This window comes from Jaculus jaculus, chromosome 15 (assembly GCF_020740685.1).
Source record: "Jaculus jaculus isolate mJacJac1 chromosome 15, mJacJac1.mat.Y.cur, whole genome shotgun sequence".
Taxonomy (NCBI): domain Eukaryota; kingdom Metazoa; phylum Chordata; class Mammalia; order Rodentia; family Dipodidae; genus Jaculus; species Jaculus jaculus.
Genome location: NC_059116.1, coordinates 25898144 through 25911157, shown reverse-complemented (window position 1 = coordinate 25911157; position 13014 = coordinate 25898144). Strand labels below are relative to the sequence as shown.

Here is a 13014-nt window from a genome sequence, read left to right as displayed (position 1 = left end):
CCACTATAAGCTTTTCCAGATTGGTAGAATATGTATATATGTATTTTAAATTTTTATTTATTTATTTGCAAGGAGAAAGAGAAAGAGAGGCAGACAGAGAGAGAATGGGTGCACCAGGGCCTCTAGCCACTGCAAACGAACTCCAGATGCATGTGCCCCCTTGTGCATCTGGCTTACGTGGGTCCTGGGGAATCAAACCTTGGTCCTTTGGTTTCGCAGGCAAGTGCCTTAACTGCTACACCATCTCTCCAGCCCTTCTCCTTTCTTAAACCACACCTCCTCATTACCATTCCTCCAGCTCCAGGCAGATGTGGCTCCTGTAAGAAGTTACTTCTCAGGCCCTCACAAAAGGTCCTTCCTCTGTGTCCTTTTGTACCATTTCTCTTGGGACATGACATTGGCCATGACCATGAGCATCCTTCATCTGAGCAGGGATAGTACACTAGGTGCTGTTTGTTGTGGCCATCTGGGATGGGAAACCAAAAGGCCTTCATTTCTAGGCTATGTTACTTCCTGGTATAGTAACTCCTGCCAGTAAATATGCTCCAGCAATTTGAGGATGGTGGCTATATAAAAGTCTTTCAAAGTAGATATTTGTTTCCATTCCCTAAATACTAACTTCCACAGCTTAACATTTGAATTCCTTTTTAGGTTATTGGGTTGCAAATATCACTAAAGTACCATTGGTTACTTGGCCATTAAGATGTCCCCTGTCTGCTGGTGATATGTGGAAAGACTATGTAAATTGCTGAATGACTAAATATTTCTAGAGAGATTTGGTTCCTTCCACAAACAATGCATTTACTATGTATCTCAAAGGATACTTTTTACAATTTCTGGACAATTGCCCACGTTTACTCTTTTTTTTTTATTTTATTTTATTTTTTTTTTATTTGAGAGCGACAAACACAGAGAGAAAGACAGATAGAGGGGGAGAGAGAGAATGGGCGCGCCAGGGCTTCCAGCCTCTGCAAACGAACTCCAGACGCGTGTGCCCCCTTGTGCATCTGGCTAACGTGGGACTTGGGGAACCGAGCCTTGAACCACGGTCCTTAGGCTTCACAGGCAAGCGCTTAACCGCTAAGCCATCTCTCCAGCCCCACGTTTACTCTTAATGACACTATTTAAAAACACCATGCAATATAGTCCCGTGTGGTATATGTCTGCCCCTTTGTAATGGGACATATTTTCTTAACACGGGTGGCGGAGTGGGGAGGGAGCATCTCTCACAAAGTAACCTACCCGGCCTGATACAGCATGCTCTGTGTTTTCCTCACAAAGACAGTGCAAAACAACTATGTGTCTTCCCCACCCTCACTTCCCCTGTCACTAACATCCAACCTAAAGTTATCTCCATAAGCCAGCCATGCCAAGACAGGTAACTTCCTAGTTACAACCTCTCAACACAATGCGAAGACCAACTTTTCTACATTTTTCTCCACGGTAATCCATTTCCTCCTTGAAGGAGCGTCAAGCTCCTTGACTTCTAGCTCACTCAATCCCTACACTTTCTTTATTCACCCGCAAATACATTTCAAACAGATTATGGCAGTGCCCTCTAGATGAGAGCAGTTTTTCCCACCAAGGTTGTCAGTAGAAGCTAGGAAGGCTAACGAATCACTTAAAATGCCCAAGAGAACTAAGAATTAATTGGCCATTGCCTAGGGTCAGCTGTGCTGAATTTGGGAAGCTTTGCCATAAGGCAAGTCTTACTGGACTGAATCATCAGACACCTCTCAAAAACCTAGCCTTTGGGCCACAGAAATGACTTTGTAACTAAAGCCCAAGTCACTCAAGTGTGAGCTCCTGAGTTTGGGGGCCCAGACCCCCATAAAAGCTGGACATGGTAGCACATGTCTGTAATCCCAACACTCCTAAGGCAAGGTGGGGGGTGGAGATAGGAGAATCCCACGGAAGTTTGCAGGCAAGCGAGCCTGGCAAACGCAGTGGTGAGCAACGAAGAGCATTTGACTCAAATAAGGTGGAAGGAGGGAACTGACCCGGGAGCTTGTGCCGTGGCACGCATGCCCCCATATTTACACAAATGTGCACATGTAGACACACTCAAAGACAGAAGATAATAGGAAAACCTAGTACATGAGTGGCATCTGCTTTGGGGAAAAATGACTGAAATACTTTACTGGATCCTCTTATAGATGACATTAGCTAAGACAAGAACTCGACACCATGGTTTCACAGCCAAGCTTCTGAACAAAGCTCATGAACTTGCCAATGTCCACATGCTGCAGGGTTATCTCAGCTGACTCTTCATCTGTGCTCATTAACATCCATGTCCCAAGAACAACAAACAATCCCCGTCATGTTTACTGGATCTAAAATCTGTTCCTGTGCAAGACGTGATGGAAACTTCAGTGGCAGAATCATTTAAGACTGGGCTGAAGTCTAAAATTTATAAAACAATTTTATTTCTCCAGGGGGACAAACCAAATCACCTAATTGTCCTTTTCTGTCCGTAACAGCATGTACTTTTCTGATCACTTCCTAGGATGCCATTTCACCTTTTGCTTTAAAACATAGCATAGTGTCACCCAGAAAATGCTTGGAGATGTCAGCCCCAGCCCGTGTGAAGTGTTAAATGTCAAAAGAAAATGCGTCCATGTCTCTCCAAGTTCATGATGATGACATTGTCATATGAAAAAATAATGAAGAGGGGAATTCTGTCACTGCAAACTTGGCCAGAAATGCAACAGTCACAGCATTAAAGAGAAGGGCAAAAGCATATCATGAGGGACAGTTTCAGAAATGCCACTGCTGTGTTATAATAAAAGAGTAGAACCTCATTCTATTAAATGTTTGAAATGTAATTATTGTAAGTCATCATCCCTGGATATGAGAATCTGCCATATGTATGCTTTGGTCTTAGTTTTTGTCATCAAGCACTTTGGGAAAATGTGTGTGTGTGTGTGTGTGTTCACTGAACTTTGTAACATCTCATAAAAATGCACATTTCTTAAAATATATTTCCCAGGTAAGATCTACTACAACCCAATTGTGCAGAAATTCTCCAGACAGGAAATGTATAGTTTATGGACAGTGGAGTCTGTGGGTTGGCAAAATGGGGTACAAATGGAACTCTGGGTGATTTGAATCTGTCATGTAATTTTTAGAACATTTTTCCCAAGCTGAGGCAATTCACTTTTAGGTGTTTAAAATTATGAGACCTTTTGTAATTGTGTGGCTTTTGAAAATGTTTTCACATCCCTCTGACCTTATTAAGATGCTTAAAGGCCACCCTTTTGCCTTTGTGACAATTTCTTTTTCTACATCATATGGGGGAAATAACCCAGTATCCTATCATCATTACCTGTGTACACTTTTAAAACTATTTTACTAGCAGAAGTTGGAAATAAAAAAAGAGAGAGGGTAGAAATGTAAAAACCTTGATTAGAAAGTATAATTTAATAGAACGCATATTGAACCAAATGTATTGATTAATGTAGAATATATAGTACTTATATTGATTCAAACCAGAGATTTAGTACTAAAAGCTCTAAGCCAAAAAAAGCTGTTGCAGATTGCTACAAAAGTCAGTTTAATGCTGTCCTTGAAAATGCCTTCACAAAGAAATTCTTCTAATGTTTGAGGGCTAGGTAGAATGCAGTATATGTCAGTCTGGTCTCTGAGGGTTTGATTTTGTACTCTAATAGCTGTTACGAGCCTACATTATATCCAAGGAGTAATTTTCCTTAGGGGTGCCCCGCTCGCTTTGTGTCAATATTCTAGCATTTTAAGTCACGTACAGTATATGCTTCTGGGAACAGGGAAGGAGCCAGCCAGACTCATAATGGCCTGCATTCATTAATAAAGGCAGAGGCTTCTGTCCCTCCATTGCCCACTACAGGGATGTCTCTCTGCCCATCAGGGACCCGTACAGACACATTTAAAGAAAGCTTTATTTTGAGTGGGCAGGAGATGAAATGTAAGACTTGCAGGCATTTCCTAAGTCAGCTCTGTGCCTGAGCACAGGGGTGACCTTATGGGCAAAGAGGAATGCAGGTCAAAAGACTTATTATCCTGCCTGTTGGAAACCAATTGCTTTTGTTTTTGTTCTTAAAAAAAAAAATAGAAACCAAAAATGAAAATGTAGGAATGCTTAAAGGTGGATGGTAGCGTAGAATTCTGTTTGTAGCCTGCAAAGCTCATGACCATATGTGAACTGGAATATGCTTCTCAAAAAAAATAAAATAAAATAAATAAGAGCATCCCAATTAGCCCCCATGTTTACAGATAAACGGTCCAGCCCAAGTGATAAAAAGAAGGGTAATGTAATTAGTTAATCAGTGATGATTGATTATAGATGTTTGTATTCTCCAACTAAAGAAAAAAACAACATGCTGTCACCATCTGTTGAAAGAAACAGGCATATTTAATCTTTATATTTCTCCATTTCTTCCCGCCTTGCATTGTTTCAGAATCACAATTGCCCAGTATTTTATCTGGATGGAAAACATCTCATTTAACTTGAATATAACCACTGTTTAAATAGGAGATCTTCATGACACCATGAATTGGTGGGGAGCTGGTTATTTTTCTTTTTTTCTTTTTTTTTCCTTCTCTTTTCAGTCCTTTTTAAAATAGCTTGCTGGCTTCCCCCCCCCACCCCCCACTTTTCAAAGCTTGTCAGAATTTGTTTGAAACAAAAGGCTATAAAAAGACAAGTCATGATTAAAAAAAAAATGATTCACATCTTTACATCAACAGATTTCACAAAACTCCCATTCAAAGCTGTTTTCATTAATACTGCCAGTTAACATTTTGTTGGTGCCAACATGTCACAGACAAGAGACGTGATCTTTGCCAAAGAACTGGCAAGTTGAGGCAGTCTGTGGGCACAACTTTGAAGTGGGGGTAGAAGTTTAATTTTTCAATCCTGGGAAGATAGATTTTCCCCATCTGGCTCTCCTCCAAAAATTAACTTCATCATTGGTCTCGGTGCAAAATATTCAAATTCCCATCAAGATTTCAGGACAATTGGATCACCTCAAAATTGCAAGGGGAAGGGTTTCAGAGGATGGTGGGCTTTTATTTTTATTCAAAAATATTATCCTTGGCCTACATTTAAGATAGGATTAAACCGTTTGACCAGCAAATGTGGTCAGTGCTCAGAAAGAAGCAGGCTGAATTAATCATTTGTTAGAGTGCCAAGCCCAAAATGAGAATTCCAGCCTTGTAAAATGGAAAGCATCTCATATTTAAAAAGAAATACATAGTGTTAGGAGGGAATTTTTAGGACCGTCATCTGTTTTTTAGCTTCTAAGTTTAATTTCACATTTGCAGAAGAAAAACATAATGGAGCATTCTCCTTCCAAATGGGGCCCTTTAAAGTAGAGCAAGTGTTTTTGAAACCTCACTGTTAAAGTACCATACCTAGATGGATCTTCTTGTAAGCTTTAAGGTATGTTGTGAATTTGATTTTTTTTTTAACACAAACCCCCCCTCGTGTAAAACAACTGTTCATAACTGGGATTAATGGTTTTCAATTTTCAGTTACTTAGACATGGGGTCTCCAAGAGATAGGTTTTTGCAGAGTAGAGTACGACTCTCTGTGGGATTGCAGAAGTTTTCTTCCACTTCCTTTTCTGTCATCGCCCCCCCCCCACCTCCACCAATGTTACTCTGATGTTCTTCTCGATTATGTAAAACACTTGCTCTTCATTGGAACAGATATTTTTTTTCTCATAACCTGTCATTGCATTAAAGTACTTTGGGGACTGTGAATTGCTGTGTAAAATTGGTGAGATTACCCACTGCTTTGTTCTTAGTGGAGTGCTTTCCTCTGGACCTAAAGAGTGAAAAAACACTCCTGCAAAGAAGAGGCGTGTGCGTGGAAGACATGGTGGTTTCTCCACTCTCTGCTTGTGTGTGTCTGTCCCCTGGTTGTCTCAGGACTCGTTCCATGGTGTGGGCCATTCCCCAGGAAAGAGCAGAGCATGCCTCAGAGCCTTCCCTCCTTAGGTTCAATGCTGCTTCTGTCTGCCTTTTTATCTTCCCACTTAGGCCTGGGCTCTCTTTCCAAGCAAGCAAAGTCCGTGATTTTCTTTGCAAAACAGGAAAATCTCTGAGCAATCCCATGAAGACAATTGTTTCTCTTCTGACAGGACCCCCAGTCACGTTGGCGCACCATGACTTTGAGTGTTCTCTCCCGCTCCTGCAAGTTCCTTGAGAACATGTGGCTCAGACACATCATTCCTCCTGAAAGTGAGATCAGGGGCTTTGTGTTTTCAGTGGACTTGGGATAGGACACATGGGCAGGGAGCAGAATTGCCCAGAGACCCTCAGAGGCAGTGAGGGTATATGCTTCAGAAGGGATCAGTACCATCTGGGGAGTTTCCCCCCACAAAACCCAACATAAATATGCCCATTTCCCAAGAACCTCTGGGAATACGCCTTCTTCCCAGGAAAATGGCCAATCATTGGTTGACATCTGGGATCAGGAAGATGCTGTCAGGGTGCTTAGTGGAGTTAGAGCCAGAAAAAAAAAAAAGAAAGAAAGAAAGAGAAAAAGAAACAACAAGAAAGAAAATCTTGGTGTGTGCAGGCAGCTCCACGTGAGAGAACTCTGTGCTTCATCACTTTCCATGTTGATGTCAAGTACCTCATGAATATTTACTTTGGTATAAGCTGTATTTCTCAAGCCTTGCTTGTGTCTGCGTCCTATAGTTGATTTATATGCTCCTTTCTTAATGCAAACCATAACTCCTTTATAGAAACAGCTTCCACTACATATCTAGATAGATAATAGATAGATAGAGAGAGAGATAAGTGATAGATAGACAGATGGACAGATGACAGATAGACAGATAGATACATAGATATGATATTTGTTCACTTCTTTGAGTCTCAGAGGAGACCTTCTTCAGCTTTGGTTTAGCATGCCATCATCTGAAACACAACTATTACCAGTGACGGTGGGCAATGTGTGTTTATGCTCTCATTGATTCGCTCAGTGTGGCATGCAGGAAAACACTGCAGACATGTGATGTGTCTTCCTTTAGTAAGTATGGAGTGCCCACCGTAAGCACAACAACGTGATATATACCTACATATATAGACAGTGAGACATATGAATACTTAGGGCTGCTGGTAAAAATTAGAACAATGCCCCTGTCTACTGTGAAGAAACAGGAAAAGATGAAGAGAATGAGTTTTGTCCACACTGGAAAGACAAAAAAAAAAAAAATTCAAGAAAAAATTTACATAATGTTATTAACAAATTTCTTTTTTTTTTTTACAATGATTATAGTTTCCCAAAAGAAGTGATTATCATTGTCCCATCATTTAAGCACCTAATGTCATAGTTCCTTCTATTTTTATTATTTTATAATTCTTCAGGGAAATTTCGTTTGTTTTGTTTTGTTGGTTGGTTGGTTTGGTTTTGGTTTTTCAAGGTAGCCCAGGCTGACCTGGAATTATTACTATTTTTTTTTTTTTTAGTTATAAACTTTATAAGAGCACACATGACTAGGAACTAGCAAAAATTTGGAGAAACTTACTATATTTGGGTTTTGACTTGTTTTATTGTTTATAGACCTGTCTGATCATAGTTATGCTGAATCTTAAGGAAATTGGAAACCATTTGGTTCTCATCAGCATTTTGTGTACGTTTCTTGAAGAACTCTTATTGGCATATGTAAAAGCAATAGACAGACAAGGTTGACATAAAGTACTTTATTCGTAAGTGTGCTTTAGGCCAGTTCTACTCAGGAGAAAGGCACGCCTTGGTGGAAGGAGTGGAAGCAGGTGCATTAAGTAAGGGGAGGGGAAATAACGTGTCCTTCACCTTGGGAAATATGCTTACTATTTTCCTCCTTGGACTCCAGGCCAGCCGGGGCCTGTGACGGGGTCCCCTTGCCCTAGCTGCCTGTCACTATGGGCTAAGCTGAAGTCGGGGAGAGGGCTAGGCCCTTCCCCATGCCTATCCACTACCTCACCAGTGTACCAGCCCCAGCTGGGGAGGGAGGATGGACCAACCTTTGGTTTTTTGCCCTGTGTTCCCTGAGAAAAGCTCCCAAAGACAAAGCTGTTGTCTCCCACATCCCAATAGCTTCCCTTCATGCCTGACCTCTTTAGCAATGTTTATAAGCAATGTTTATAAGGCTCCCGATCATCCGGACCAAGCTGCCTCCCATCTTTCCCTCTCATCAGTTCTCTTGGTAAAGAACACTCTAGATTTCAGGCGCTTGTCACAAGCCACAAGTCTCCACATACATATTGTGGAGCCTTGCCTCAGTGGCTGTCTGAAGAGCAGGTCTACCCTGAAGGGCAGACCCTTCAGCCTGGAGTGCCCACCTGAGTCTCTCAGGAATATTAGAGCAGGTGTGATTAACAGTGGTGGTGGAAAGCTATATAAACTGTGAGAACAGGGCTGTCATGGTTCTTGAGATGTGACTCATATTTGATAAATAGGGGTGATGTGAGGTAGGAGGATCATCAGTGAAGTCATGGAAGACAAGCAAGGAAATGTACCTTCACCTCCTGGAGCCTCCTGGCTTTTCCTGGTCTCCTCCTCCACACAAGTGGCAGCTTCACTGCACCTGGACTTCCACCTGCCAACACACACATGCATGCGTGCATGCACACACCCAGACTACATGCACATGCGCACAGGTTCCTCCTGCACCTGAGCCTCCTTGTGCAGAGTCCCTTGAGCAGCCGGCCATTCCTCGCTGGGCAGAAATGGGGTATTCATGTCATTGTAGATCAACAAGGACTTACCTCTGTGGGCTCTGATGAAAAGTAAACCACTTAACTGTTTCTCTCTCTCTCTCTTTTCTTTACAGAACCATACAATGACCCAACACAGCAGTTAGTTCAAGTATGGTCTCTCAAGAAGGACTTTTTGTGGCACAAAAAGGGAACATGTTTTACTCTTTGCACGAAACTTTCATTGTTAATGTATATTATTCAGAAACATTGTATTGTACCATAAAACTTGTATTATCAAGACTGTTGGATGTTCATGTGTTTGAACTTTTGAGCACCAGATAGGCTTCTTGTATATAAAGCGTTGCACATGTATTATGTCGTCTGATACTAAAATTGTCTTTTAAAGACATGTGGACTTGGGCCCTGTTCAGACAAGAGTTAAAAAAAAAATAAAGTGAACAAAATGGCTTAAGAGCAAGTATTTTCAAGGAAGACAGACTAAAAACAACTATTCCACAAGGGACTATGGTTGGACTTCCTTTTATTTCCACTTAAGCCTACCATTTCTCTTTTGGTATCTCAACAGTTAAAATCCAAGACTATTTTTTATTGTTGAAGATTCTCGCAAACCATGAAGAGATGTCCTCACAGAACAGGACCCCACAGCTGGATGAGGCCCGTATATATATTTGTAAGCCTTGCAATGTGACAGGTAGTATCACTATATATGCAATAGTTGTTATGTAGACTGTCAACAATTTTTTTTTTTCCTGGATACATTTGAAGCTTTGAGTGTTCAAGGTTTTCCTTAATGATTTCACACAGCCAAATTCTTGAATCCGTTGGACTAACCTGTATGTTACTGTTATTAATGTTTACTCTGCGGTCTGAACCTGGAAATTACTGGAATTGTTTTCCAAGAGGAAATAAATTCAGTTTACCATTAGCTATGGGTGTATTTGTGTCTTCTTTTGCTAGTTATTCTTATCATGAAAGAGAGAAATCTAATTGCCTGCACCTTCAGCTACGAAGTCTGCTCCGGAGCCTACCCCTGGAATAACCTCGATCATATTAAACTTGGCACACTGGGCCAAACGCGCTTGGAAAGATGTTTATCATACTGCACAGGGAAAGATGAGGGGCCTGCTATACTTCCACTGTCTCGGATGCTAACGGGTCACATTGTACTTGAGGGTTCTGACATCACAGATGGATGTGATCGCTGTTTTCTGCATAATTTGCAGCCCAATTTATGTCATGCTGTGCAAATCTGAACTCAAAGTAGATGGCTGCAATTTGAGCGGCTGTTCGGCTTATGTGTACTTAAGAAGCAACATTGTTTGGAAGACAAAGCACCAAGCAGGGACACAGGGGGTCGTTAGCTCTGGATCTACCACCGTCTCCCAGTGGGGTCTTCCCATCGCTTCATCTCCTGGCCTTGGTTCACCCAGCTGGGGAAGATGACGGGACTTGGTCATCAGCCTTTCCGCAGGCGTGGGGGATGCCTCTGTAAGATGCCTGTCACCAAGGCCTACCAGAAAATGCTAATGGAGGAAGAGCTCTTCGTTTCGCAGTGTTTGTGTAGTTTTCTGGGGTTTTTTGTTTGTTTGTTTGTTTGTTTGTTTTAAGAAGAAGAAAAGAGGAGCCGGGGATATTGCTCACTTGATAAGAGTGCTTTCCCAGCATGCACCAAGTACTGGGCTCATGCCTTAGAGCCATATAAGACGAGATTACTGGTACAGCCTGCAATGCCAGCATTTGGGAGGGAGAGGCAGGAGGATCGGAAGTGAAAGGGCAGCCTCATGTCTCAACAAACTGAAAAAAAAAAAAAGAAAAGAACAAAAACATAAGGGTCACTCTTCTAAAGGGGAAGAAGGTGAAGAGAAGAAAAGCAACGTGTACACTGCACCTTGATTCTCTTCTTTAGTCTAAATGGATAAGTACGAACCCGGTGTTCATAACAGCTTTCATTCAAACCATGCTGAAAACAATGTACGGACACACCAGGACTGGAGAGATGGCTTTGTGGTTAAGGCGCCTGCCTATGAAGCTTAAGGACTCATGTTCAACTCTCCAAGTTTCAAATAAGCCAGATACACGGTGACACAACCCTGAAGCATTCAACCCTTGTGGCACATTCTGTTGAGGAAATGGATTTATTGGGATCATTTGTCCCCAGCCAACTTATCCATGAAATCAAAGGGACAGCACCACGGCACTGCCAGGCAGAGACTACATCGGGGTTCTTAGTCCTTAGGCCTCAGGAGGCTCCCCTGTGGGGCTTTATGATCATGTCTCGCTGAACCCAACTCCCAGACTTGCCAATTCACCGGGGCACAAAACCCCAGGCCTTTCTAAGGACCGCCTGAGTAACACTGCCCATGGCCTGGCTTCATAGAGAACTCCTTCCATTCCTCGTTTGCAAGTTAGTTGGATGAGTTCAATGTTAATAACCAAGCCAAGCCCTGGAACGTGACACTCATCATTTGTCTCCAATATAAGAAAAGTTCAGTCAAATTCTTAATAGCCTTCACCAACAAGTGCTTTGTCGGGATTAATGTACACCTGACAGAAAATTTCATGTGTGTGTGTGTGTGTGTGTGTGTGTGTGTGTGTGTGTATTTAGATTTCTTTTAATGCCAGGGAAAAAGTACATCTATACATTTCACAATGGATTGCCAGCATGCTATTTAATTAAAAAGCTTTTTCACCGGCTACATAAATAATGAAGTATGCTGAGAATATGCAAGTGCATCCATAATTAAAATACTCAGCTATATTTTTTTAAAAAATTAAGATCTCTAGCCTATTCAGGATTGTGCATTTAAAATGAAACCGCCACACTTAATAATGTTTTTTTTTTTTTAAAAAAAAAAAGCATTAAAACTTCTGGTTTTTAATGAATGGATTATATTTTACTAAAAGGAAGCTGTTCTGTATTTACGGAAAGCAGGTGATGTGTTATCCCCTGGATGGATCCCAAGTTGCCTTTAATAGTGCTGCCTCTTAGAGACCTCCCAGACTTGTAGTAAACAAGGAATTAGAATTCTTAGGAGCAAGGGAAGCAGAGCTTTCCTTCTGAGAGTCACAATGCTGGCCATCTGGCTACAGCACAGGCATAGTTCAGCTACCTCTCAGATCAAGCCGACAAGCCCAAGGTGTTGACCAGTATCTGCTCTGTCTACTCGTTTGATCCTCCAATAGCTATGAGGCAGTTCATGTTTAACAGCTCCTTCTGCTCCTCCCTTGGAACTAATAGTTTGGATCCAAAATGCTAAAGAACGCTCATAAAAACCATCACTGGCTGTGATAGGTTACCTTGCTCGTATTAACAGTCACTATTCCTCCTTAAGAGGAGGACAAGGCAACTGAAAGTTCAGGAAAACAATAATAGGAAAATCACTGTGTTGGTTAGTTTTGCATAGCTGTTACCACAATGGCTAAGATAAACAAGAATACAATCTCTCTGGGCTCACAGTTTGGCAGGGTTTTTGTCTATGTCTGTGGGTCCCATGTGCTTGGGCAGGATGCTGTGGTGGGTGCCGTGTGTGGCACAGGATAGCTATGGACTTCATTTCCAGCCCATAGAGTAGTAAGTGAGACAGGAAGTTGCCAGAGATAATATTCCCAAGATCCTGCCTTCAATGACCTACTTCCTCCAGACCAGCCCTACTTGTAAAATTTCTAAATCTTCCAAAATCGCACCATGACCTGGGGACCAGGCATTGAAATCATGAGCCTATGGGGGACATTGCATATTGAAACCCTAAGAGCCAGCACCGCATAAAAATCAGAGGAGAAAATTTACTAAAGCCGTTGTCCTGGTTCTGCTTTGGTTTTGCTTTTGAGGGCAATTTTCCATTGACTTGAAGGGGAGAAAATAACCTGAAAGGAAGGAATACATCAATTTCTCAAGAGAAAATGTTTCCCTAGTACTTAATACTGAAAGAAATTTCTCAAAGGCCTTATATCCAAGTAGGTGGCCAATATAATGGCCCCATTTCTTGACCATAATTTTATCACTTAACTGCAGTGGTTTTTATATAGAAGAATGCTACTGCATCGAGGAGTAGACACCAGGGATGCTGCTAACCACCCTAGAGTACACATGGCAGTCCCCAGAACAAAGAATTACCTGACCCCGGATGCCAGTTGTATCAAGGTGAAGAGACTGCTCAAATGGAATGCACCCTGTGACTTTTCAAGGTCCAAAGCCCTCTTTACCTTGGAACCACTGCGGGCACACGGGAGAGGGAGGGGACTTTATAAACATTCTATCACCTGAGTTTCATCCCACAGTGGCTGATTTAATTGCCCGAGAACTCAAACCAGGCACCAGAAGCATCC

General features: G+C 41.9%; 1 protein-coding gene across 3 annotated transcripts in view; it reads left to right on the top strand.

The window, feature by feature from the left end:
- Znf521 (zinc finger protein 521) overlaps nt 1-9613 on the top strand; it is a 321006-nt gene extending 311393 nt beyond the window's left edge. For all 3 annotated transcript variants that reach the window (XM_045134887.1, XM_045134889.1, XM_045134886.1), the window contains one exon: nt 8802-9613. In XM_045134887.1, the coding sequence (XP_044990822.1) occupies nt 8802-8831 (30 nt within the window). In that variant the 3' untranslated portion in view covers nt 8832-9613. The remainder of the gene's footprint in view (nt 1-8801) is intronic.
- Nucleotides 9614-13014: the final 3401 nt, after the last annotated feature.